General features: G+C 43.7%; 3 protein-coding genes across 4 annotated transcripts in view; 1 reads left to right on the top strand and 2 right to left on the bottom strand.

The window, feature by feature from the left end:
• Positions 1-17,753, bottom strand: part of LOC6507241 (glypican-4) — a 34,313-nt gene extending 16,560 nt beyond the window's left edge. The window contains exon 1 of the mRNA XM_001956370.4: positions 17,011-17,753. Coding sequence (XP_001956406.1) covers positions 17,011-17,293 — 283 coding nt within the window. The 5' untranslated portion in view covers positions 17,294-17,753. The remainder of the gene's footprint in view (positions 1-17,010) is intronic.
• Positions 17,754-18,003: 250 nt separating this feature from the next.
• Positions 18,004-21,781, top strand: LOC6507817 (ATP-dependent DNA helicase Q5). Its single transcript, XM_001956371.4, has 5 exons — positions 18,004-18,236; positions 18,295-19,593; positions 19,646-20,097; positions 20,150-21,467; positions 21,522-21,781. Exons 1-5 carry the CDS (start codon positions 18,134-18,136, stop codon positions 21,623-21,625), a joined length of 3,276 nt encoding a protein of 1,091 aa, XP_001956407.1. The 5' UTR covers positions 18,004-18,133; the 3' UTR covers positions 21,626-21,781.
• A 39-nt stretch (positions 21,782-21,820) lies between these two features.
• LOC6507240 lies at positions 21,821-26,452 on the bottom strand. 2 transcript variants are annotated; one of them, XM_014909629.3, is made up of 4 exons: positions 26,196-26,452; positions 22,695-22,801; positions 22,469-22,629; positions 21,821-22,396 (listed from the first exon to the last, which is right to left on the bottom strand). In XM_014909629.3, the coding sequence occupies exons 2-4, from the start codon at positions 22,782-22,784 to the stop codon at positions 22,159-22,161; spliced, it is 489 nt and encodes a 162-aa protein (XP_014765115.1). In that variant the 5' UTR covers positions 22,785-22,801; positions 26,196-26,452; the 3' UTR covers positions 21,821-22,158. The 2 variants fall into 2 exon arrangements, with proteins under 2 accessions (XP_014765115.1, XP_001956408.1); XM_001956372.4 differs by lacking the exon at positions 26,196-26,452 and adding an exon at positions 22,925-22,982.
• Positions 26,453-27,017: the final 565 nt, after the last annotated feature.

Genomic DNA, 27,017 nt, shown 5'->3' with positions numbered 1-27,017 from the left:
AGAGGGACTGGAGAGGGCCCTCAACTAATTGAGTGAGCAAATAAATAATGGAAATCTCCGAGTGGTCACTCGGTCCCGTCCAGTCCAGTCACTCCTTCTACTTGGCCGTCATCCGCCTCCTGACCCCACAAGCATTGATTAAATTTGCCCGATTGACAATTCCTCCCATTGCGGATTTCAGCTCTTCAGCTAACCAGAACATCTTGTCCACAGGAAGTTGCCACTGCACAAGATACCACTACCACTACTATTCAAGATGCAACACAGTCTCCGTCTCCTCCACTCGCCACGGGGAGCCGCATTCAACGAAAACTTGTTCTAGACCAAAAATAAATGGGGGCTGGAGAAGCGAACTCCAGCCGGAGCACATTCCACAACCAGAACCGAGTCAGACGGAGTCCAAAGAAAATTGCACTTAAAATAAAAGTTTACAAGAATTAAATGAGAAATTAAACCATACTTATTATGTAGTAATATTTATTATACTAATTTTTCTCAGTGCTTGAATTTATGAATCGGTGTTCGGTTTGAGAATGAATCTCTTTTACTTGGGTGTCTGGGCCATGGCCCACGATCTGGCCGGCGTTTCGGGGCGTTTACAACGCTTTTGGTATCTTGTATTTATTTAATTGACGTCTGTACGTGTTGGTATTATAAAATGATCAGGAGGCACTCTTTGGAGGCTCCTCTAGGTCCAGTCCACTGGCTGGGGATCTCTGGGGGCAATTATGACAGCATTTGAGGCGTTGCTGGACATGCATGTGGGGGCAATAGATCGCCATCGTACCACAGTCCCTGTAACTCCAGTGTCTGTTTGGTTTGGTCTACGTGCTGGCAGGATAATTAGCCTGGCCCCGCCGCTCTTCCGACCACTTTGATCTGCCTGGGTGTTAGTTTATTAAGACTAAAGTGGGATTTTAATGGCCTGAAATATGCCAGACAAACTCAAATTGGCAGTGGAATGGAATGGAATGGAGAGCTTCCTAAGGAGTGGCATAAAGATTATATTAATAACCTAGACTAGTTCTGAGCCATAAAAGATTTGCTTTGAAAGCCCAAACACTGATTTCTTTCTCACGCTTTAAATGATGTCAGGCCCTAGAGCCCTAGCCTTCCCCCATCCCAGCACCTCCAATATCCAGCTAATAAACAAACAGCCATAATGATAATAATTTAATGCCTCAATCGAAAAACCATTAAAGAACAAGTCTAATTTGCAGGGCAGTCTCTTCGACCGAAATCAAATAAAAGAGGGAAACGAAACGAAATTCCAAACAAAAAAAAAACTGGTCAGAAATACCGGACGTGATTGGATGATATACAACTATTTCAAAGTACAATCAATGAAGCTATTCAGAGGAGAGATGCTCCCACAGACCAGACCAGAGTAGAAATTAAGTTGTAGTTGAACTGAAAACCAGACCAGACTCTCCTCGAATGATAAGATCATCGCCTTGCCAACTAATAACTGGCAATGATGGCTGCCCGAGACGCTTTAGGATATGACTTGGCAAATTGTGTGCATTATTGAGACTACTCGGTCTCCACTCGCTCGGTCTCAATGAGATCTTTCGGATCCGATTATAGCCATTAACACATTTTGTTATCCCCAGTCCCTCCTCCCTGCTCCGAAGGTTCTATGTCGACAATTAAAAAATCAAATAATGCTTCTTGCTCCAAAAGTATAAACACAATCTTCCATGTTTAGCTCTCAGTTCTCAGCTCTCCGAGTGGAACAAGTATTTTGGGGCTAGGAAATATATATTTTCTTCGGACAGGTAATTAATTCATTAGCACATTTTTTATATATCATCGGTGGTAGTTCCAGATTCCAGATTTCAGATTTCAGATTCCAAACTGAAGCAATCCGTTGAGTAAACAAAAGGGATTGGTCTTGTCTGCAGCTGTTTTATTTTAAACGATCTAAGGTAATTCAACTAAAATAATTTAGAGTGTAAGATCACACTTGGTTGTTTGAGTATTTGAAGTATCATGATGATCAGATATTTTTTGGCACATAGATGTTATATTTGCAGGCCTATTTTTGCCAATAGAATGGCATTCAATGGCACTTGGGGTGTGGACAGGAAATTACAATAAATCTGTGATCATAAGCCACTTATAGTTGGAAACTCTACTTATTAGTTATTAGGAACTTGGCTACCCTATTCCTTAGCCATATCATTGACAGGAAATCTTTAACCCAAATCAAAAATTTGAAAGAAAATTCTGGTGATTTATGTGTACAACTAATTGAGGATTTCCAAAGCAAAGTCCAAACCGTTCCCGATGGGTGTGTGCCACTTTCATTTTCAGCTCCCCATGCCCCATGCCCCATGCCTCATGCCACACAGTGATCGATTTGTACAAACAAAATGACAAAAGATAACAATATATAATATATAATAATTGATTAAAGTTGAAACGCCACATTATCGGACAGAAGGAGACCACCACCACCACTCTACCACTCCACCACTCTACCACTTGTAATTCAATGGAATTTCGGGTAAAATATTTCTGGTTTTTGGCCCATTGAGAGCTAGGGAAAGAGGCCAGACCGCACACACACAGATTAGATTACTGCAAATTGACACATTTTTTCTTCTCCAGAGCCGTGAGCTGTTAGCTGTCAGTTGCAGCAGTTGCCGCCGGTTTTTCAGAAAAAAAAAGTGTCTCTCAAACGGATTCGTTGCGCTGCATTCATACCGGATTTTCTCCGACTCGGATGAGAGTGGTCTGGCAGCGAGGGCGACTGCCAATGATGACGATTGAAACCCATAATGAAAGCATTAGACGCTTCCCTTTCAATTTGGCTCTATTCTACGCGTAACGCATTACGCATTATCCCCGGGAGTTGGATTCCATTGTTATGGTTTCAGTAACGCCTCTTCCTGGTAACCAAACTCCAGCCTTTTTGTTACAGATTCAGGACTACACCTTTGGCCCCACCCCTCACCTGGTGGCATTGCATGATTAGCCCTAATAATCCCTGTGGCTGCGGCTATTAGTGGCCCGAGGATATCTCGAAATCCCACAAAATTTATACTTTCCATTTGGAAAATGCTTTTAGCGAGGACTCTGGATAAAATATTATTAATGGAACTTAGATTGGCCAAGGATTAAAATGAAAAGGAATTCCGAAAGTGTAATTACATTTATTAATGGACCTTGGACATAAAAAGTGTCTAATAACTCCAATTTAAGCGTCAACTGGCCATCAACACTGCATATCCAAACTAATGATTACTAATCAGTATCTCGAAGGTGTCCGTCAGTCAGCTGCCAAAAGATACAAATGTATCTCTCGCATGTAGGCTTACAGCATCTTTGATTAATAGAAAAATACCCACTCGCTGGCAAAGTTTATGCTGCTTTTTATCATCTACCCACCCAGATGGATGCAACTTGCAAGCTCTTGAAGGCAAAAAATACACATACTGTTGGTGGTATGAGTATGAATCGGAGTCTGAGGTCGCTCGGTCTCTGCGGTAAAGTGCTTAAAAAGACATAAATTAAACACTCGGCTACCTGTCATCATCATCCACACATCGTGTCGGCATCACAAAGCTTTGATTTCAACAGGGCTTCCCTGTAGCCCCTGTGGCACCTCCTCTTCTCCTCCAGTCTCCAGTCGCATCCTCATTGTTGTCGAGTGTTGTGTGTCGTGTATATCCTACAATACAGAACCTAACAATTAAGCCTCTCCTCTCGCCACACTCGCCACACAAACCTTTGCAACAAATTCCAGCACATGCAACAAAAAATCATAAATAATGCAGAGCAGACCAGAGACACATGTTTTGTCGCAGTGTAGACTGCCTTGTCCATTGTCAAAGTCGCAGGGTCTCCCCACTGCTCTTGCCACACATAAAATAAAATGCGTTTTTAATTTGCAGATGCGCGTAAAAAACAATCCAGGGGGGGGAGAGATGGAGTGGCAAGAGTGGCAGGTAGTGTGGCAGGGAAGAAAAACTTTGCATCTGTTTCGCCCTGTCTCGTCGTGGGTTTTTATTGTCGCCGCCTTATGGATGTGGATGTGGATGTGGATGTGGATGCGGATGGTATGGAAATTATTCGCAAGTGGCAAAAGTTATGCCAGCCGTCATGCCATCAGACGGGGCGTGGCAGTGTGTGGCATAGTGGTGATGAAGCTCTGCAGCCTCCTCTTCAAGCTCGACCACCTGTCTGTGGTGCGGCAGGTGCAAAGCTCCAAGAGAAAGAGAGGATATCAATAAAACTGAAGAATGAGGAACATTAAATGATGGAATGTTGGAATATAACCTCTTAAATACCTCTGAAAATATTGCAGATTCAGAGATGCATAAGTAAACATTGTGAATGCCAATAAATGTTACTTAAATGGGATATCCTTTTGTGTTTTTTCCCATTTCACAAAACCATAAATTTCCTTAAACAGGCGGTGACACAATCCCTTGCATTCTTCTGTTGCACGAATCGTGCTGCCTGCCACATTGACAGTTCCCAATTGGAACTTCCTACTTGCAACAAAGGATGGAAATTCATGCAGCCTGTGCGTAAGCGTTGGTATCTTCATAGTCAAGCAGCAGATAAAAGATACAGATACATGGCAAAAAGCAAAGGGTGTAAAGGGAGTGTGTGTTGGGGAAATGCCTCAAATGCCGGCACAAAGCGAATAAAAAAGCAGAGGCAGCAACATTTGTCTCCCCAGTCCCGGGCCTAGTTGCCCGTGGGTAATGAAATATAGCCATGTGCCAGCGCCTGCGCCTGCTGACTGACTACCTTGCCTTGCCTCTGGCCGGAGTCTGCCCCTCTGGCCCACCTGTCCCAGTACCAGATCCGCCCCCTTTGAATTGCAAATGCTTGCCGGCAACAGCTGCTGTTCTGGCCGTGTTCAGGCCGTGTTGTTGGTGTAGGTTGACAAACAAACAAACATGCCAGCGCATAAAACAAAACCAGCCCGCCAAAAAAACAGAAAAAATAAAGTTCATAAAAGTTAAGGATCTATCTTAGGAGGACAAGGATCTTAGCCATCAAACTAAGGCTTGAATTATTCAAAATTAAGACTTTATAGCTTAAAAATTTAATTTAAACTAAGATATCCCTAGAATATCTCTCAGTGCAGCGGCTCCAAAAGGAGTCAAAGTCAGGAAGAGAAGCACTTGAATCGCCGCCTCCTCGACTGCCTTTCTCGCCTCCATTTGGACTCTCGGTTGCACTTGAAAAAAGAGCGACTGCCGCATGCCCCTTGCCACCTGCCACCTGCCTGATATATAGTATAGCTGCCTCCATCCCTCCCGGCTCCTGGCAGCAGCTCCTCCACGACTGGCTTCCTTCTATTTACCTCTTGAACATGAGTCGAGACTTAGGAAATTCGCATTCACGTTTTGGCTTTTTACCTTTGCGCCTATTTATCATCAAATGCAGCCACGGAAGATGGAGCACAGGAGTCAAAGGACTCTGGGAGGGAGCTGCTTAAATGGGAAAAGGAAGGCCATACTTTGCTGGACTTACAAATGCTCTACTGTACTACTTCTACTAGTAATATTATCTAACTACTTATTAAAGACGGGCAGTAGTTTCACAAACAGAGAGATTTATGTTTTATCTTAAAGATGAAATATCTTTAGATTCCATAATACTATCTCCTAAAAAGATAGAGTATGCCAGGCATAGCTGCCATGCAAATGCACTTGAGAAGAAAAGGCAACGACATGTGATACGATTTAAACCCGGCGACTTGGACTGCAGCTCCGACTGGAACCTGGTCTTTGCCATGTGGCTCCAAGTGGCTGCTGATTCTCTGTCTGCCTGCAATCAGGCTGCAGAATTGTTGCCAACTGTGCTCTGCATTCCACAGAGCCTGCTCGACTTCTTCTCCTTAGTCTTGGCAGTCGGTAGTAGTAGTAGTAGTAGTAGTCTTGTTCTCTCCTCCGCTGCATGGGAGTAAGTCCGAAAATAGCGTGAGAAAGCAAAATATTGATTCAGGGACAAAGGAGCCGGGCAGGAGCCGGGCCGGGCCTGGCAGAGGCGATATGCAAAGTGCGATTAAATTCTTTAGCATCGGGCCGAAAAACCGGCTCCTGGCCCAGTCAAAGGTGCTAAATGAAGTTCTTAATTAAGTGCGAGTGGCAGCGAGAAAAATTCAAAAGGCAAGAAAACGAAGAAAGGCATCCTTTTGGAGAAGAACGAGTTTTATTGGCACATCGTTAGCTTAGCGACCCGACGACGTCCTCCTGCATTTATTGCATAATTTGTTAATGAGAAGGGAGTCGGGGCCAACAGGACACGCTTCAGGGCAAATGACAAATTAGCATTGGAATCGGCGGCCGAGAATGGAATGCGTGAGAGCGGAATGTGGCTGCAACTTGGCTGCCACCGACCGAAGGGAAACTCAACCCAAAAGATGATGCATCCAACTCCAGCCGACCTTATCTTATCGGGACTGATTGCCGGTTGGTAACCCAGTATCAGATGATTTATGGCAGGAATAGAGGGCAAATACAATCTGATTCATTTCAGATAGAGAACTGGAGTAACTAAGGTTACTAAGACAGAAGATGATGATGAATAAATCAAAATGAGGAAGAATATATCATCACTAGACCTGCTTGAGTAATACCTTTGAGATCCTATTCCCAGAGCTCCATAAATTACTATTTAATTAACATTTTCCACATTCCACAATGTGGCAATATCAAAGAGCCCATAAATAAAAAAAACAAAAAGGGGGAAACCCTTAGAACCAGGCCAGGGAGACCCGGCGATCCTCATAATTAAGCGACATTTGCCGGCATGACATGCAACAAGCTTCAGATTAACATAAATTTTGAGAAACCCAACAAGGGAGCTCTAAAAAAGGGTCCATCGAGAGCGAGAAAAAGTGCAAAGCAACCCGCGCACCTGTCAAAGTCAAGATAAAAATACAAATTATGATTATTATGTACTTGACATCAGACAAAACATAATGACGAGAGCGGGTCTCAGTCTCAAAGCGTTGGCGTGTGGTAATTGCTGGCGATAAAAACATTTCCCCCGGGGCCAAGTCCTCCCCTTCCAAGTCCTCTAATTATTAGCGCTAATTCTTTTTATAAAAAGCCTCAAAAAATCTCATCTCCTCGCTTCAAGTGTCGAGTGTCTCTGGCTCTGGCTCTGTTCTCTGTTTCTGGTCTCTGGCAGTTGATTGAAAGATGTGCCTAATTGATAGTCGAGCACGAGTCCCCTTAAATAATCTGCTTCCCCTCCACATACATACATACGATGTGAGACATCATCAAGTGCGTGTCATTGTGTAATTTGGGCTTGATTATTATTAATTTGCAGACGCCGCCAGCGTTGATGAGCCGATGAGGCGGCAAAGGGTAGATGACTGACTCTCAGAGCCTGATGATATAGTCTCTCAGTCTGTCTCATAACCTCAGGCCCGAAAAGTATTTTTTATTTGATTTGCTAATGAAGGGGCCGCCGGGGCATCCCAGACTGATGGATCACAGGAAATGGTAGACTTACTTGAACTGATTTTCAGAATGGAAACACTATCAAGGTAATCGCTGGGGATGACTTACCTGTAAAGAGAGGTAAGATTGTTTTAGATTAGATTCAGAAATGGTAAGAAATTAGAGTGAAGTACCTAAGATCATGCATGGCTGACACCTAAGTAAGATGTTCCCTGGCCATCAATTCCTTTCAATTGACGGCTCGGCTCTTGACTCTTCGCTGGCCAACCAATCTTTAAGCGAAAAAAACGCTTAAAAACTTCAAAAGTCTAGCCGGATAGGTCTCCTTTTTTTTTGCCCAAGAAGGGCTTCGACATCAAGAGTCGAAAAACCCAAGTTCAGAGGAAAAGAAATATGCACAGACGACGGACGAGTCCCACAGAGAGTTGCATTTTACGGCAATCCCATGTAAGTGCCATGTGGTTTGTATTTGTGCGTAGTGTGTGTTGTGTGTTGTGTGTGTGTGTCTACAACACCTTTTACCAAGAAACAACAACAACAATTACAGCAGTCATCACCTTTGGTGGTTTCCAGTCGTCGGCGCCTTGTGAACCTGCTGAAAAGTCTCATCTCTCCGGCTCGACAGAAACTACCTAAGCAGCCCAAAAACCCCGAAGATAGAGATTCAAGAGAGATTCTCCCAAGGGGGGAAAGGGTCTCAGGTAGGCCATGGTTCAGGGGTGTCAGGAGGGGGTACAGTTGGGGGTGTGGCTGTGTGGTAAGCGAGAGACGAGTTGTTGTTTATTGTCTTACGTCTTGGAAGTTATAAAACAAAGCGTCAATTGACTGCTGCCGTCTGACTCTCAATTCTACTCCTTCTACAGCTCTACAGTCTTCAGTCTTTAGTCCTCAGTCTACAGTCTTCTTTTGGGTCTTGGCCCTGTGAAATTAACATGCATGTTTACCCGAACAAAATAAAGGTAAACCTGCTCCTTGATGCCGCCGCCTCTACAGAGGAACTGCTAATAGAGGAAGTCAAGACGAGAGCTAAATCGCATAACAAATTGTGTGGGAATTTATTAACCGAAGGAGAGAGATATTTAAAACAGTCTTAAATTAACAGAATTACAGGTATCTAGAACAAGAGAAGCTATCAGATACTTTCAATTACTTTTATGATGAAATCGAGTGCTTAACTTTCATCACAAAAGCACTTACTAATACTCCACAGTCGAGGAAATAAAAACAATCTCAGATAATTGAAACCCCAAAGTGAAACTGGGCCACAGACCGGCATTTAAGCAATGTCCGAGGCTCAAAGGAAATCTGAGAGAGGCCGCCAGAGTCGGAGTTGGAGTCATGAGGAGCCACATCATTACTATGTAATGTCTTGTGCCCCCTGGACGCCCCTGGACGATCCTTAATGGCTGCCAAACACGCGTCTTATAACGGTTTTAATGAAACACATAAATTCAGGTTGAGTTCCTGGCCGAACGCCTCAGTAGTCGTCTTGGGTGAGCCTTCATTCGAGCGATCTTCCGATCTCAGTCTCTTTCTTCTCCATTAATTCTACCATTACTTTCTTTCTTTCCCTTTCTTTGTAAATCTTTCTTAAAGGACTGTCTTCGAGCGCCTTGGGAGCGTGAGCAGTTTAGTTAAAAATATCTTTTCGAATTGTTTTCATTCAGTTTTGCTTCCAACTCGCTTATTAACTGCAATTTTGCTGCCTGAATTGCCAAATAATCAAGGACAGTGGCAGTTTCTCCACAGATATCTTTGAAATTTTAAGGAATTTTTAATGACAAGCTTTCAGATTTCAGATATTTCAATATCAAGAGAAGGACCATATTTCTAATGCCATCTCCACCCACCTGGGCACTGTCTTCAAGCCTCATCCTGTCGAGTTGAGAGTATCCTTTTGTTTGTCCCTATCCTTTTTGCGCAATTTACGAGGCAAAAATGAATGGAAATGAGTTACAACGATGGATGATGCCGACAAAAGATAGTAAGCCTCCTGACTGACTCGACCAGGCCAGACCAGGCCAGTGTCCATAAAGAATCCAACACTATGGAAGGCCACTCAACTGTGAAACAGGTAACCCGATGGAGGGCGAACGGACGGACGGACTGGCGGACTGGCGGACAAACGGACGGAGGTACAAGCGGACAGGATACGGACACACGAGCAGACGAGTCGTCGGTAAAACTACAAAAAAGAATCGAGGCGACTCGAGTTTGAGTTTCAGTTTGTGTTGAGGTGAAAGAAGAGATTTTCCCATTCTCCCGCTCTGGTATGGGGGTATAATCGGGATGTTTCTGATTCCGTTTCTGGTCTTTCATTTGATTTCAATGAACTGGCTTTCTTTGGCCGCAGAATGTTGCAAGTGCCGGACGAGAACAGCCAAAACAAATAGCTGATAAAAAAAAGAAAGAGAGAGAAATGCAATTTGTATCTACAAGATACAGCTGCTCAACTGATACTTTAGTTTGCCTAATACCAGAATCAATAGGAAAGGACAAAAAAGGACGATTTCTTTCGTTATTTGCAATGTAATTGTAAACCATTTGTCAGCAACTTTTCTAGATATCCTTCCTTTTTTGTGGCCTTTCTCCGAATAATGCCGGAAATGTCTTTATTTGCCTTTGAATTCAATACTCCGGCCTGGCTTTCGGTCGTTTGTGTAATTTATGTGTCATTCTGCTTATGGGATTTAGTTTCTATTTCTACATCGGCTCTTTATTCGATTATCCAAACAGGCTCAATTGAAAGTTTATTAAAAGCCTCTAACACTACCCTGGAAAATACTAGTAGCTACTATCTAGTAGCTTGTTTTTCCCATAAATATTTAAAAAATAATAAACTTTTACAACTTGATTATGATTATGATTTGGCAGCTTCTTTATGCAAAAATAATAGGAAACCAATCGCCTGCTGATTCCACTGATGCGTGGGTAGAAGTCCAAACCAGTTTCGGTTATTTTTTCGAGACATCTTAAGTCTCAGAGTTTAATGCCAAGCGCCGGATTTGAAGCCAAGTTTCGAGTTCCTATGTTTCGAACTCATCTCCGTGTGGGTTGTTGTCTCCACAATTTATCGCTCATCGTTTTCGACTTCTACGCATTTATGTTTTGATTTTTATTTGAGGCTTCTTTATTTTATTTTATTTTTTTTTTGTAGTTTTATAAAATTTAAAAACCCTACCTTTGTCAAAATTAGTTTTCATTTTATTATCAGCACCTTGTGGAGTCAGAGGAGGAGGAGGCGCTGACGGGTTTCCGGTAGCTTTTGGTCAATAAAACCCACAAATTTATGACCTCTCTGGTTTGTCCATGGTTTGTCATTGTTAAATATTTTATATACAAAATTAATTTTCGAATTTTTCGTGGGTATTTCGGGTTTTTTTATGGGCATTTAATGTGTTTTCTGGCTGGTAGCTGGTAGCATGGGAGGTATAATGGAATTGTCAACAATTTTTATAGAGTGTGGCTGGGAGGGATTAGGAAGGATGGAAGGAAGGAGATTAAGGAGCTCCTATTTGTGCTTCTAAACAAAAGCAATCTCCTTGAACTGATCCCAGGGTAATCTCGCATTCATACACAACGCATTCATCTCCCAGCCCCGGACATGGCACTTGAGCTCAAGTAGAATAAACAGAAACTGGACCAAAACTAATTGAATACCATTATTTGCCAGATTAGGACAACGCATAACAAATGGCCAAGGTTAGGAGGAGACTTGCTGGAGATTTGCATGGAAATGGCTAGGATGGAGAACCCTTAACGAACTGTAGGAAATTGAAACCGGCAGGCAATTGCATTTTATTGTAATTGCGAAAAAAATAACACTAAAAGGAGATCACAGAGCCGGGCTCACAGCGGACGACCTTTGATGGAGTCTGGGATGGCCTGGCCTGGCCTGCGGATAAGAGTCCAATATAGAGACTCTTTGGGACTTGGTCCGAGGTCTTTAATGAACTTTTAGGCACGCACGTAGAGGCCTCGGCATTAATTACAGATTCACAGTGAGTCTGGGTCCACAGACCATGTGCTTGAATCTTGATTTTTCTTAAGACCCAACCGACCCGACAGACATTCTCCGGCGTATGGCGCGTTATCTGCAAACGCGCCATCGAAGTAGGTGGCGCAAATTAACAAATCTTTCATGTGACCCAATTAAATCAACCCGAACCCCAGGCAGCGAGCCCAGGGTTCTCCCGAGCTGTTGGCCCCGGCAATTTGGCATTCGTCATGCTGGCCAGGCAATGAAAATAACCAAAGGCCTGGCCTGTCTTGGTCTCTCTCGCCATGGGAAGCTTGGAATCTGTTTCGCTGTGGCCCGAGGACCGACTGGGAGTCTTGCTGAGGGAGTCGGTGCATCGAAATGGTTAATAGGGATCACTGTAACCGAGGGGGCAGCAGCAGCAGCAGCCATTAGCCACAGAAAACTATTGCATTACATGGGGCAGAGACAGCGAGATTTCTAGATCGAGAGCAAGTGCAATTTTCTGGTTATTACGGACATTACATGTCCATCCACAGACTATTACTGTTTGCTTTAAATATTTCGTTCAAGGAATGCCAAACAAAAGGAGTATTACCCTTTCGACTTGCCCTTTCTCAAGATATCGCTTTCAAGAATTTCCCAAGAAAAGTTTTTCCGCTCATTTAATTTTTGTTGCCGGCTCTCGTACTTAACATGCTCCGTAGTTAAGATGTCTAAGCAAAGTTTCCGAGAACCGCCCACTGCCTTAACCTGTGGAGTCGCCCTGACTCTCCATACTTTGCTTTAATCTTTTGCAAACTTTGCTTTCTTGGCATTTCTAGAGACTCGAGAGACTCTTCCACCGGCCCAGTCTTGGCCCACAACATGCTCATTATGTAAATGGTGGTTGTGCCCGCCCTGTGCCCACTGCCTACTGCCTACTGCCTACTGCCACTCCCCCTGCTGGTCTACTCCTCAGTTATTATCTAGAGTCTGGAGTCGGCATTTATAACTTTGTTTCGCTTGTTTGTTTGCACGATTTAATGCTTCATTTGCTGGAGCCTCGAAAGTGGGTGAAGCTCCAAAGCTCCCATAGAGGTAGAAAAGGTTTGGAGCGAGTTTCCCAACTAAACTACCAAACAAGGTAGTTGAGACTTCATCTCTAGCTCTGCCTCTGCCTCTGCCTCTTAACTGCTTAATTATGTTATTTTGGTCAAATGAAGCCGCCAGCCTCCAGTCTCCAGTCTCCAGCCTCTAGCTTATTAATAAACATGTTAAATGTAATTGTTATATGGAGCTGCCGTTCCTCTCTGGGCGTGTCTCTCCGTTTATGTAATTATAATTACCCAAGAAACTACGACGTAATCTCAAAAAATTTTCAAAATTAGAGCGTGAGAAAAGGCACTCCATTTCTAAGATATCTTCACTTATCTATTGAATAAATTGATTTAATTCCAAAATATATTAAAAACCCGTGAGAAGAGGTAAACAATTTTTAAAAATATATCCTTGGATGGCATTTTCACAATCTCTTCTCGGAGGTGTTGGGGCAAGTTGGCTTGTGGTAACCACAAAAATAAATTAACAACAAAATGCCAGCGATGGGCTGCCTTCTGTGGTTGCACTCCCGAAAAAGGTATTCCAGCGCTGGCCATATATGAAAGTCATTGCTTCAACAGTTCCAATGGAATGGAAGGCACGAAATGGAATCGGAATGCACCGAGAACTTGTTTCAGGAGTCCAGAGATGGGGGAGAGATCGGGACAGGGTTCGAGGTGAGACCACACAGCGAAAATGTTATCTTGGTCCATAAAGTGGCCACGTTTGACCTGCTCGGGATGGCTGGGAATGCTGGGAAGTCTGTCCACTCCAGAGAGTCTGGGATTCTGGGATTCTCTTCGTCTCTACCTATTTTTGGTATCCTCCTCCGACACTTGGCGGCAATTAAGTCGTTGGATCGGTTTCGTTTTCACTTTATCCCCTCGCCATGGCCGGGAATCCAACCCTCTGACTCATTCCCTTAGTCCCCCAGACCCCTTAGTCTTCAAATCGCAATCCGCGATACTCATTCTTAGAAGATTCTCTGACGATTCGGCTTTTGTTGTCACAGCAGGGCTTGGGAGATCCCATTTCTGTCAGCATCGTCAGCTAATTACGCGAAATTGCCCAGATCTCCGATCTGATGCTGAGATGGCGAGAAATCCCGCCAAGTGTTGACTTTGTAGGCGAAATGTCTGGGATGCCTTGTGTCGATCAATGGATCAGATAGCCCACCTGATCTTTATGGCAGAGAACCTGCCCCGAAGGAACTTGGTAATTGTTATGATCGTATTAGAGCGGAGATCGCGTGAGGATCTTCTGGGATGGCCTTTGGAATGGCTATCCTCGGGTAGTCAGGTGTTGGATGAACTAGTTAGTTGTTAATGTGCTAGATAGGCTGCTAAAAGTCCCCTATAACCACTCCTTTCCATCTAATCTGCATTCCAATCGCCGAATCCCAATGCCGATCCTCGCTTTCGATCCAGTCCCTGACAATGGTCGAAATTGGCCAGAGTCCCAGATGCCCAGGGAGATGATGATGATATAGTGCCATATAAACCACTGACTGGGTACTCTTACATGGCCCAGGAATGCGACAATGCAAAAAAAAAAAAATAAGAAAAATAAGAAAAGGGCCATCGCGATGGCGACTGGAGGAGAATGGGAAGGAGAGGTGGAGGAGCCATGAGGCCATTTAGTTTTGGTTGCTGGAAAATGATTAATAGTCATGCCGGTGGTTTCGCCTTGGAGCGGGTGGACAGGAGGCAGGGGCATGGACAGCAGGCGGATGCAACGCCGACAGTGGAGACGCCAACAAAGTGGAGCAGCAACAGCAGCCCGGCACCAGAATCGGCAACCAGAATCGGCGAAACAACCACAGCAGCCGACGAAAAATCAGCTCCGCTGTAAATATCTTTTGGCCACAAACGGACAGTGACAGAGAGGGGTAGAGTGTGGCCAAGAAAGAGAAGGGTAGAGAGGGGTGGGAGAAAGAGTAAGGTGGACTTTATCGTGTGAGAATTTGTTGCAACAGCGCCAGGGGAGATTACTCAACAGAAGAGGGTAGTATGGATCACATATTAAGGATATAGAAAGGATATAAATTATAAAAAATAGTTAGGAATTGTTTACTTTTTTTAATAAATATTAATCTTAAATATAATCCTTTAGTTAGTGTATTTCCTGCTTCGATCATTAAGATCTTTACCTCTTCCCTTCCCAACTCTCAATGGACTCTGCCTCTTCGATATTATTTTTAACGATTTAATGTTTTGTGAACTGTTTAAATTGTGCAAACAATTTCAGCCAAGTGCCTGCCTACCACTGATGATGATGATGGCGGCGGCGTTGCAGGGGCAACATACAAAGGGGCAAAGGGGCAAGACTTAAAGGGGTTAAAGTGGATTCGCAAAGCTTTTTGATGTGGCACAGGAAGTGCAACTTTAATGAAGCGTTTAAGTGGCAGCTGTTGTTGTAGGCTGACTGGCTGGTAGACTGACTGGCCGATGTTGCAGCACGGAAGGTGTCATGTTGCATGGCACTACTACTACTGCTGCTGCTGCTGACTTTGTTGCTTTTCATGGTTCAGTGAAAGGAATGAGCCTAAAGTGTGAAGATGAATGGGCTGGGAAACTGGCCAAAACTCTCGATCGTGACTGATTGAAATTTCACTTTGAAAGCAGAGTTCCATAACTTCCCTAAGACAATAGAGTCAACCCTTTAATATCACTTATCGGCAATGGAACTTGGAGCTTTATCAGCTCTGCAGCTTCTCTGGCTCGCTAACCTACATAACATAGTTGGAGGAGAACTCTCTGCCCGAAAACGCTTCAAACACCTCGCTTGGGCAATTGGTCTGAGAGGAGGCCTGAGAAACGGGTCGGGTCGGGAACTTTATCTAAATTCTGGCGCTTATCAGGTGGACAAGATGGAGGAGGGGGTTAAAGTGAGAGGGTAGAGGTATGTAAGGTAGGGTAGGGATGGGTATTGTAGGGGAGTGTTTAATAAATTATTAAAAAATAAAAACAAAATCATTTAAATAAAATTTTCCATTATATTGTCTTTTAATTTCTCTCTCTCTCTGCTTTCCTTTAAAATAAATAATGAATCTAACCTCTGATAACCTCTTATTTATCTCAGTGTAGACAAGGAGCCAGAGAAAGAGAGGGGAGGGGGTTAGGGAAGTTAAAGGTTCACATAAAAATGCCGACAGAGAATAAAAATCCTGAACTGCATAATTTAAACGATTTCAATGACACCTTGATTAATATCAAAGACAACACAAAAGAGAACTCGAGAACTGACCACTTTCCACTCTCCACTCCACTCCGCTCTGGTCCTATCTACCTGGTGGTGGTGGTGGCCTGCCTGCCCCCACCCCCCACACCACCTCCTGCATTTCCATGAAATTATGAACGAAACGCAGCGCAATGCATTTGCCCAAAAGATAAAGAATAAGAAAAATATACAAGAGAGTAGGAGAAGGAAAAAAAAAAAAACCAATCAAGCCACGTTGAAAACCAAAAATAAACAAAGGTAAGGCAGGTAAAGGGCCAGGACTGGTAGGGGGGGGACGGGGACTGGTGCAAGAGGGAAGAGGCTGCAACAGTTTACCTGGCAACAAATCAAACAGAGAGAGAGAGAGGGAGATGTCGGCCGGAAAGAGAGGGCAGGCAGAAGGCACTGGGCATTGGGCCAACTTATTGCAATTAAGCGTGATTAATTCAGGATTTATACAAATTAACTAAAACCCAGAGGCGATCGGGGACTAGGGTCTGGGACTAGGTCCTGCTCGCCCCTCACCTCCTCCCTCAAAAGTGGTAAGACGGCATTTTTTGGTTTTTCGACTCAAAAGAGGTCTTAACTTGGCCAAGATTATGATATTATTTTGAGATAAAAAAATAAATATTAAAACTATAAACTTGAGCCACTTTATTAGTTTTATTTTCTCTTATTCTTTCTTTTTTTTTAACAAATCATAAATAAATAGTTCCCTTTACAGAATCTCCACTGTACTGCTCTCTTCTGGTTTTATTTTTCATTTTTTTTTGTTTTTTTTTTTCATCAAAAAGGAATTTCTTGAGATTTTTCGATGCGGCTGCTGGCTGCTGTTTCTGCCTTTTTGGACTGGTCTTGGAAACTGGAACCCTTTTCGGATGCAGAAACAGGCGGCGGGAGGCGGGAGGCAGGGGCATGGTCTGCCGGCCACATCCAGAGGGTTAAGATGAGCAGTCGCGCATGCGCCAACATCTCTGGGATGGACTCTCTCTCTCTCTCGGTCTGCTCCTCCTGCTTCTGGTTCGCTTTCGAGTTGATTTGCGTGGAATTTTATTTCCTCAAGAGGGGGAAGCAGGGGGGAGGCTAGGAGGAGCGCACTGAAGGAGCGCCATGAATCACGGAATCGCCCAATTCGAACGTGAGTTCTTCTTTGTTCTCAGGCGGCTTCTCAGATTCCCAGACTTGTCCCCTTTTATTTTAATAATGTTATTAAATAGTGATACTTTAAGGGATTTATTTCTTTTATTAACTTTATTTATTTTATTTAATTTGATTTATTTATTATCCACTTACCATTACTTGGTTTTTGGGGAATCTGACTGACATCGATGCCCCGCGACTGGAATATGTGAGTTACAGCACTGCAATTGGGACTGAACTGATCGAGGATCGAGGAGGAGACTCCAGGACCACCGCCCGCGGGACTGGGGGCGGCAAGGGCGGCCACCTGGGGGGGAGCAGGGCCGTCCTGGGCCGCCACAGGATGTGTTAGCAGGAGCAGGAAGCTGAATATCACAAGGCAGGCGGTGGCTTTTCTTCTGCAGGGCAGAGGTTGTTGATGTTTTGGATGCGACATGTTGCTCTGTCGGGTTCTTTCTTTTATTTTTAATTTTATTTTCACTTAAAAACACAAAGCTGATAACCGAGAGACTCTCTATACCGGAGAGGGCGAACTGATGATTATATTCTGCCGGCCGTTGATTTATGGCTGGGCTCTTGTTTGTTCTTTTTGCCGCAAAAAGAAAATATTTCGGCAAACTGAAACACCTCACGCACACTAGGACGCCGCCTTGTTGCTGCTTGCCGGCATTATTTCACCTGTTCACCGTTTCTCAGTGGGCATTTTGAGCTGGGCTCCAATCAAAGTGCAACACGGCTATTCCGAGCGGATAAAAGGGGGGCTCTATCACACACCGGCACTGGCACTCGCGACGAGAATTCAAGCAGACCGCGAACTGGAGGAGATGCGGCACAGTGCGTGCTCGTGAGCGGTCGGTAAAACAATAACAAAAAGCCATGGACTTGCTTGTTGTCAGAGTGCTAGAGATGGACAACCATTCCTATCGATATTTACGGACTACAGTGTTGTAAATGGTGAAATAAATTTGGTATTTTTTCAAATTTTAAATACACATCGATAAAAAATAGTTTTTGTTATTAAAATTAAGTGATATAACTAAATAAATCATTAATAAATGCTTTTAATATAGTCTACGAATTATTTATCTACTATTTATATTTTATTAGCCAAATTATTCATGTTACTTTGGGGGACTACTGCAGCCCTGGTTCTATCGGCAGCCGCATGCTTGCATTGTCCATCCCTAGGCCCAGCTGATTTGGCGGCAACTAGTTTCGTGCCCAAAAGAAAATAATGTTTATTTAAATACGGCGTAATTGCGACCACGGCCCAAAAATGACACAGGAAAGCGCTGTTTACAAGGCGCTGAAGGAGCACTTCGGGCATTCTAAATTCAAATCGGAGCTGCAACAGAAGGCTGTCGAATGCGCAGTCAAAAGTGAGCCTCAACTTCTTACTTAATCTTCAAATAAAAACATGCTCTAATTTCCTTACAGAGAAACAGGATGTGTACGTTTCGATGCCGACGGGATCGGGCAAGTCCCTCTGCTTCCAGCTGCCCGGCTTGATGTGCGAGAACCAAATAACAATCGTGTTTTCCCCCCTGCTGGCTTTGATCAAAGATCAAATCGACCACCTAACGAAACTGAAAGTGCCGGCGGACTCCCTGAACTCCAAGATGAGCACCAAGGAGCGGGATCGCGTGATCATGGATCTGCGTGCTGTGAAGACGACCCTGCGGTTTCTGTACATCACCCCGGAACAGGCGGCCACCAAATTCTTCCAGGAACTGCTTCACACTCTTCACAAACACAAAAAGCTGGCCTACTTTGCAGTTGATGAGGCGCATTGCGTTAGCCAGTGGGGTCATGACTTCCGACCCGATTACCTGAAGCTGGGGGAACTCCGATCCAAGTATCCGGACATCACCTGGCTGGCTTTGACGGCTACAGCCTCCAAGGAAGTCCGGGAGGATATATACAAGCAGCTGCGCCTGAAACAGCCAGTCGCTCAGTTTACTACGCCCAGCTTTAGGAAGAACCTCTTCTACGACATAGTCTACAAGAACTCGATAGAGGACGACTTTCAGCATCTGGCGGACTTTGCCAGGCATTGTTTCGGCGATCCGAAGGAGTTCAAGGAGCAGTCCAAGCCTCAAAGAGGATGTGGCATAGTCTACTGTCGGACCCGCGAGCAAGTGGAGCGCATGGCCATCGGTGTCACCAAGCAGGGAATCGCAGCGGTGGCCTACCATGCTGGTCTAAAGACTGCGGAAAGGACAGAAGTCCAGGAAGCCTGGATGCGGGGCGATAAGCCCATCATCTGTGCCACCAACAGCTTTGGAATGGGTGTGGACAAGGCCACAGTGCGCTTCGTTATCCACTGGGATGTGCCTCAAAATGTTGCTGCCTACTACCAGGAATCCGGTCGCGCTGGTCGCGATGGTCTTCCATCCTTTTGCAGATTGTACTACGGGCGAGAGGATGTCCGGAGCATTCGGTTTCTGCTTCAGAACGATGCCCAGAGAGCCAGGGGTCGTGGCGACAAGGAGATGCTTACGGAACGGGCTCTGAAGCAGTTCGAAAAGATTACGGAGTTTTGCGAGCGGACGACTTGCAGACATAAGCTTTTTTCGGACTTCTTTGGAGATCCGCCGCCGCAATGCAACAGCCAGTGCGATGTTTGCAAGCGCCCGAAGAAAGCAGAGAAGGCTCTGGAGATGTTCCACCGCTTGTGCATGGATGACACCTTCAAGTCGCACATTTCGCTACAAGACTGCGCCGATCTTTACGAAGGTGAGTTGAGGTTATCCCAAAATCGTAGAAGTTCTAATTCCGAGTATCCTAGGTGGTCGGGTTGGTGCCAAACGGGCTGCACAGGATTATGCCGATGGGGACTCTGGCTCCGATGGAGACTCCGGCTCGAGTCACTCGAACATGGCCAAGAAAGCTAAGAGAGAGGCAGAGGACTTTATACGCCAGCAGTTCAAGCTGCGTAAACAAATTAGCGCTGCTCGCCAGCTGGAACAGGATACTGCCACCCAAATATCCCGCGTCCGGCAGGCAGAGGCCACTGAGACGAAGATCGCTGGTCTGCAGTCGACTCAGAGGGAGAAGTACCTCACGGCCATCATCGATGCGCTCAAGGCTAATGTGGAGAAGTGTAAGGACGAGCCAGAACAGCAGCCAAGAAGTGTGCTGAAGTACAATGACTACGAGGCCATGGCGGTGGATATGGAGTACGACGTGTTCCGCCAACAAAAGGTGGCCAATATGTACCGACATGCACTGGTTAAACAGGTATGAGTTAATTACTTACAGACATTTCAACTCTAACCTTTTGTTTTTTTAGATTTCTATTATTAAGCAACTCACTGGCAAGACTCAGTTGATGCCTCTATTAGCCGACTACGTTCCCAAGCCGGAGACGAGTTCTAAGGGCGCCTGGACCGGTGGAAGTGTGGCCTATTTTGAGCGCAAACTGAAAGAGTTGGAGGAGCAGCGACCCCAGAGCCTTAAAGAAACACCAAAGGCTCTGAAAGAACGAAAGGGTTTCAAGCAGGAGAGTAGCAAGCAGACCTCCATTTCTTCCTTTTTCAAAAAAGAGATAAAAGATGAGCCAATGGATGAAGCTGCGGAAGAGTCTCCCACAATTAAACAAGAGCCAGAAGAACTCGAAAATGTAGTAGACGATAAACAAAATGAAGAACCTTCTTCGAATCAAATAAAAGATGAACCCATGGATACCCAAGAGAGTCCCCAGTCTGACCTCGATGCCCTTCCCGACAGCATAGTTGGCGAAAGAAAATACAAGCTACTGTCGAATGATGATGGCACCTATGACACTCATCGACGGAAAAGGGTTTCCCACCAACACCAACCCAAAGAAAAGGAATCCTCGAAGACAAAAGCAAGTCTTCAGCAGCTTTTTGGATCTTTCAAAAGCGAGTCGGAAGAAGAAATGGAAGTGCCTTCTCTTGGCTTCAAAAGTGCATTGGAAATATTGGAGGAAAAGAAGGAGAAGTCAAGCAATAAACCTGAAACCCTTGGCTTTATGACAGCCAGGGAAATGTTGGACAAAAATAAATCTAAAGAAAAGGACAAAAAGTCTGAGCCTTTGGGATTTATTTCTGCTAAAGAACTTTTGGAAAAAAGCAAAGCCAAGGAGGAGAATAAGCAAGTAACTTCGGACACTGACAGGGAAAGCGAAAAAAATAAATCTAAAGATTCGAGTTTAGACAAAAAAGAGGAGAGGGATAATAAGCTAGGATTAGACGACCAGAAAAAGGAATCTGTGGGAAAGGAAGAAAGCGAGAGCAAATCTCGGAAAGAAGTGCCAAAAGAGTCAAGCTCTGAGAAACAAAAGGAGAAGGACGTGAAACTGAATAGAGAAAAGTCAAAGGACTCGGAGAAACCAAAATCAGAGCTCGAAAAGGGAAAGCAGACAACCTCAAAAGACTTAGCATCAGAAAAGAAAGATGGCAAAGATGTGGACTCGAAAAAAAGCTCCCGAAAGGAGTCTAAGCCAGAGAAGAATCAGCAGAAGAGCGACGTCAGTAAAAACGTGGTTCAGTGGCTGAATCCCTACTACAAACGGAAGATAGCCACCAAGGAGCTGTTCAAGGCTCTGGCCAAATTGCTGACTCAGCGGATATGTGATGGCATTTTGGGTAATATTGTAATTATTCTAATTAAATGATTATTATAATTATTATTCATTATAGGTGACGGCGATGCAGGAAAGTGTTATATTAAGGAGACTTTTCACGGCCTCCAGATGATCAAAAACGATCAGGACATTGAGAAGTACTTCATCAAGTCCAAGTGACTGCCGACCAGGACTCTTATCCCACACAATCACAACGAAACGTTTCGCCTTGAAGCAACTTTGTTAAAAATTAAAGAATCTTTTTTTTTTCGTTAATGTTTCACTTTTGTATATAATAAGTAAATTATCAATAATACATTAAGAAAATATGACATATTGGACGGGGAAGATTTCAATAGGAAACAGGGCGAACTATTCGATTAAAGGGATTTATTTGCGTTGGAGCTTATGTATTATTTTGGATTAGATAAAACGTGATGTTCGATGTGTACGGCTAAGAAGAAAACAAAACGGCAGGCGATGCGTAAAAACTTTAAACCTCCTTCGGACATCTTTTTTGTACATTTTCGATTCGATGATGGCAATTCTGATGGTTTTTTTTTTTGTTTCGTCGTGGAATTACAATTAGCTGGGAGACGGGGATGTGAACGGGGGCTCTTACGACTAAGCTGGAGCTATAAATATTACAGTCCACGCTAGGCGAGGATCGAGTGAATGCCTCTCTCCTGCCAGGCTCTACATCCTCGACCATGTCATTCAAGATCCCCATGGACGCCGAAGCGAATGGTGATGAGGATGTCCAGCAAAAAGACCAATGATGTGACCAGGGAAATCGATGCGGAGGCCATCACGAGATCCAAGCGGTGCATGTTGGGGTGCCAGTAGTTGCGATCCTTTGTGGTGGACCAGTCCCGGAAAAGCAGAGCAGTTACTGCCACGAACAGGCAGAAACCCACCAGGGCCCAGAGGGTAGCCGTGCGCCAGGGAGTCCTGCGGGAAGATTATTCATTAATAAATATTTTAGATTGCATTGAGATGAAAAATGTTTAATTTTTTACTCACATATCACCGAAGAGCGCCATTATCAAGTAGATGGCAGTGTAGATAGCCAGAGCTCCGAAAGTCACATAGCACAGAGCCATTACTCGGGGCGTGATGAACACTCGAAGATGGGAGTTGGTGGCTGGTTCGTCGATCAGCCCCAGGCAGCATATCAGCAGGCACTATTTAAATATTTAACACTTTAGTTTTAGGTTTAAAAATTAAATAAAACACATTAGATACCCACCAACTCCACAACTTTGATGCATATCAGAGTGTAGGTGGCCTTCTTGTTGCCACTGGTTGTGGCAAAGGAATTATCATCCGCCGGCGACATCTCCACTCTCGAGATTTCTACAGAAAGCAATTAATCAATTAACTAATTAGTCCAGACTTTAAAGTACTAATTCAATTGATATTTCGGCCACTATTATGGGGACTTTGCTCGTAAAGTTGAACTATATAGCGTATAAGTACCTATCGATCGCAAGTAACTCATGTTTCAGAACGCACTGGAAACGACTTCGACCTACAAAGTAAACGACGTCTTCAATTTTGGGTTTCAGTGTTCAGTTAGAGACGGGTTTTAGTGTCTATATTTGGCCAATGTCTCTGGGTTATCGGATATTTCTGTTAATGGGTGTTCAGTGGAGCGTGCAAATAAAGAAAATAATAAAACTGAACAATCTAAACTCTCGGTGGCTGGGGATTTGTGTCAATTGATGTCCGAAGGTCTCCCACATGAAAAAATAAAGCCAATTTCAAAAATTGATTAAGGGCATTTCTCGATGATCTCATCGACTTGTGGGGTGTGTGGGAATTTCGGGTGGGGTTTGTATCTGGTCGGAGGTGCTGAGGTTCCGAGATGCATACCAAATTCGAGCTGGGAATGCTAGCAGCCTACGTGAGTGCTCTAGAATCTTATGAATATTTAAGTCCAGCTGGCTATTTCTAATCTATAATTCCATTATATTCCACCAATTAATAACAGGCCAACAATGGCATATAGCCGCGTGATTGTCACCTCTTTTGGCGGCTATTGAACACCTTTTATGCAGCCGGAGCATGGGTATTCCGAGGGAGGAATGTGGGGGTCCAGCCCACAATGGAATTACTCCATGGTTGAGTCGTCGTAGCCCATTGATTGGAGCTAATTGCATTACACAGAACACAACGCATAAAGGCCGAAATTAGCCGCCGGAGGAGGGGGCGAGCGACTGTGCTAGTTAACCCCGCGATGTGTAACCCCATAAACAACAATTAAAATGCAAGTGGGGGAAGCGGAAAAAATAAGTCAAGCTCTGAACGATACTCGAAACTCAACTCGAACCTCCGAAAAAGGGTCACGCATAACTTTCACTGCGAAAGGGTCGGGGGGAAAAAGGTGGTTTTTGGCGGCAGACACAATAAAAAAGGGAAAGACACTCCCCTTTAATAAACCAAGGAGGGCTGGGAATTAATAAACATTTTAGTGTCTAGGTTCTGGTTGTAAAAGTAAACAAGAATAGACAGCAAGTATTGTTCTCTAAAAACAGGGTAGGGGTACACTGAAGTTGACTTTTAAAAGTTAGCTAATTGCTTCCTAAAATATTAAATAATTTATTCCGAATGGGGTACTTTATAGCATCTGAAATCTAACATAAATGTTCTTAAATTTATGTTTCATATTTTTCAATAAAATAATATAAGGCTTGAGTTATTAAAAACTCTTTAAAGGTGGCCACTTCTTTACTCCAAAAACCCTCATAAAATAAATAACTGACTATTCACTAATTTTCGGGTTTGAGGTTTTTAAAATTTGGAATTCCAGTGGCTAACAGCAGTTTGCGTGCTGCTAACGAATTTTTCACGTTTTGGCCCACACTTACTTTCCCGCCACCCCCTTGAACCAAAAACGAAAAAAAAAACAAGTTTCATTCGGAGGCGCTTAGAAGAAAGCCCAAATACAGAAACCAAACAAACCACACGCAACAAGCCACGAAGCAAAAAAATGTAAACAAATCGTCTTGGCCAGAAAAACTGGTTTTCAAAACTAAGAGAGTTTTGGCCAAGAGAGAGTTGAAACTCTCTTCGGATTACCTGCCACACCTGTATTGCGCTCGCGCGCCCTCCGAGGAGCTGTGCTCTTCTGCACTCGTACCTTATATTCTGGCCAATACTGTGTTTTAACCCCGTTTCAGTTTCAGGCCCAAAAGGAACTTTCGTATTGGCCAAACTCTTGTTTATTTTCTTTTTTTTTTTTTGTTTTTTACCCGGCAGCCCTATAACTGGTCTGCCTGCATTTTGGGTCAATGACTCTCTGGCACTTTTGTTGTTCTTAGCCATTCGCGATTCTTGGTTTTTGTTTTGGTTCTTGGCTTCTTGGCTTCTATCTTTCGGATATTTGAGCTCTTGAACAGGCCTAGTCTTTAGTCTTTAATCTTCTTAATTAAGTCTCATTTGCAATTTCCTGCGAAGAGTAGTACTCCCATCTGTATCTCTCAATCACAGCCTACTTGGGCAATTGAAAAATGCAACAAAACTTGTTTTTTAGCCTCCACCGCCCCCTCTCGCTGTTTGCCTCCCCCTCACACTTGCATTGATATGCACAACTGCAAACTGGTTGGGCTGGGGAGCGAAAGAGAGATGGTCATCCGAGGGGGTAGTCCGCGAGGGCATTGGTAGTATATCTGTATAGAAGGCGCTACTGTACTTGGCCACCGCCTTAGTTTTCGCTCCCACTGAAGGGCCTTCTCGATTTTCCACCTGTCTATATTTCTATATTTAAATTAGAAACTACTATTTTTAGTAGCTTTAACTTCTTTAAAGGATATATATATTGGTCTCTAATAGTCGTATTAGCTTGTTTTTTGTTGCCAATATTATTACTGTTATATTTTTTTGACCCCATTCCGACCCTTACCACCTAGTTGGTGTTGCAGGTCCCTGTTTTAGCCCTAAACATGCAATATTTTTCACAAAGCGAGGCGAGGATAGGTGCTCATTGGGGTGGTTTCAGTGGGGGTGTTGCCTAGTCACCCCTTTAGGGGGTTGCTGGGGTTGCAAATTCAATGCCAAAGCAATTGACCAGACTCAACGGGATATCCCTAGGCCTGGTACTGTCACTGCTTATTGTTCGCGTGAAGGTCAGTGTCCATAGAGAATATTGGATTGGATACAAGGATTGAAAGGGTTGTGCCCCCAAAAGTGGTCTATGAAGTGTTTCATAGGGTTTCAGCTTTAATCTCACTTATTTTTTGTTTCTCTAAACTGCAATTAACAATTTTATTTCATTAATTTAACGCTGCATAAAGCCCGCGTATTTGTCGACTAATTAAAAATGATTCTGAGGGGATGGGTCGGTCGTGTGGACGGTGAGAAAATTGTCAGTGAGTCACATTAAGCTAACTACAGTAATTCATGTTAGCCCGAGTTGTTGCTGGATTTGCTGTTTTTGTGTAAATTGTGCAAAATTAGCATGTCTAACAATAACAACGAAAAAGTGCTGTGATCGTCTTGCTTCGCCTGCTTGTTTATCGAACAATTAGCTCTGGGTGGGGCCCTGTCCCATCTCACAGACTCCATCGTCATCACCAGAGATCTTCGGGAGAGTCTGCGATCAAAACTCCACAACCTTTTCAGTTTGTTTGCTCGGTGCATTTTCAACACTTCTAAAAATTAGTTAACGCCTAGAGCAGCAAAACTGGTTTTAGTTTTTTTTTAATCTAACTTTTCTATTTGTTTTTTTTGGATTGGGTTATTGTATTACATTTTTAGATATTTCCAAAATTTCGTTGGTGCAGAACACAGGTGCAGCTATGTTTGGGTTAGCTTTTTGGTTATTTCTCACACAAATTGCACAAATAGATTTTGAAAATTTATCCACTCGCGCTAAAATATTTCTGTTGATGTGATTTCAATATTCAATTGCGACTCGAAGCGGGAACTGAGTTTTCGAAACGCTCTGAAACCGACGACACGCCAACGACGACTTCGAACGACGTCAACTCGAATCAGAAACTATAACCTAAACCATTCCAAAGCCCGGGCCTAAGAGAAACCCAGAAAGCTTAAGAGAGAGTTCCAGAGAGCTGGGCTGATACGTTTGAAACGTGTTTAAGCCAAGTCAACAGTTTAAAAATGCTGAATAAATATTGTGTAATTTTGTCGATTTTAAAAATTAACACTTTCCTGTCATGGGAATTGGCATATCAATTATTTGGCCTAAATAAAACTGTACTAACCATTGAAAAAATAGTTACTTCTCTAAAAATACAAGTTTTTAAGCTCTAAATTCTGACTGATGGGACGCGACTGTAGAAATGGCCACTCCTTTTGGTTAGCAGAGGCACGAACCGTAAGAAACAATGATAGCAAAGTCACAAGCCAAGTAAGTCGTTGGTAAAACTTGAGGCTTAAAGGCCTTTAAACCATATTTAGAACCGTTAATAAATTTATTTTTTATAAGATATTAGTGAAATAATTCCCCCTTTAAATAAAAGCTTTTTTTGCCAACATTTTTTTATAAATTTCATTCACTTTGAATATTATATTTCTTTTAACAAAAATATTCACAGGTATAGAGACGAAA

The sequence above is a fragment of the Drosophila ananassae genome, chromosome 2R, assembly GCF_017639315.1.
Source record: "Drosophila ananassae strain 14024-0371.13 chromosome 2R, ASM1763931v2, whole genome shotgun sequence".
Classification (NCBI taxonomy): Eukaryota; Metazoa; Arthropoda; class Insecta; order Diptera; family Drosophilidae; genus Drosophila; species Drosophila ananassae.
The sequence above is the reverse complement of the archived record's forward strand: the minus strand, read 5'-3'. Positions and strand labels throughout refer to the sequence as shown.

Coding starts and splice junctions, on each gene's coding strand:
- LOC6507240 (XM_001956372.4), bottom strand. CDS start 22,946: ATGAGTTACTTGCGATCGATAG. Junction 22,802..22,924: donor GAGTTACTTGCGATCGATAG/GTACTTATACGC, acceptor TGCTTTCTGTAG/AAATCTCGAGAGTGGAGATG. Junction 22,397..22,468: donor ATGGCGCTCTTCGGTGATAT/GTGAGTAAAAAA, acceptor ATCTTCCCGCAG/GACTCCCTGGCGCACGGCTA.
- LOC6507817 (XM_001956371.4), top strand. CDS start 18,134: ATGACACAGGAAAGCGCTGTTTACAAGGCGCTGAAGGAGCACTTCGGG. Junction 18,237..18,294: donor TGTCGAATGCGCAGTCAAAA/GTGAGCCTCAAC, acceptor ATTTCCTTACAG/AGAAACAGGATGTGTACGTT. Junction 21,468..21,521: donor GATATGTGATGGCATTTTGG/GTAATATTGTAA, acceptor TATTCATTATAG/GTGACGGCGATGCAGGAAAG.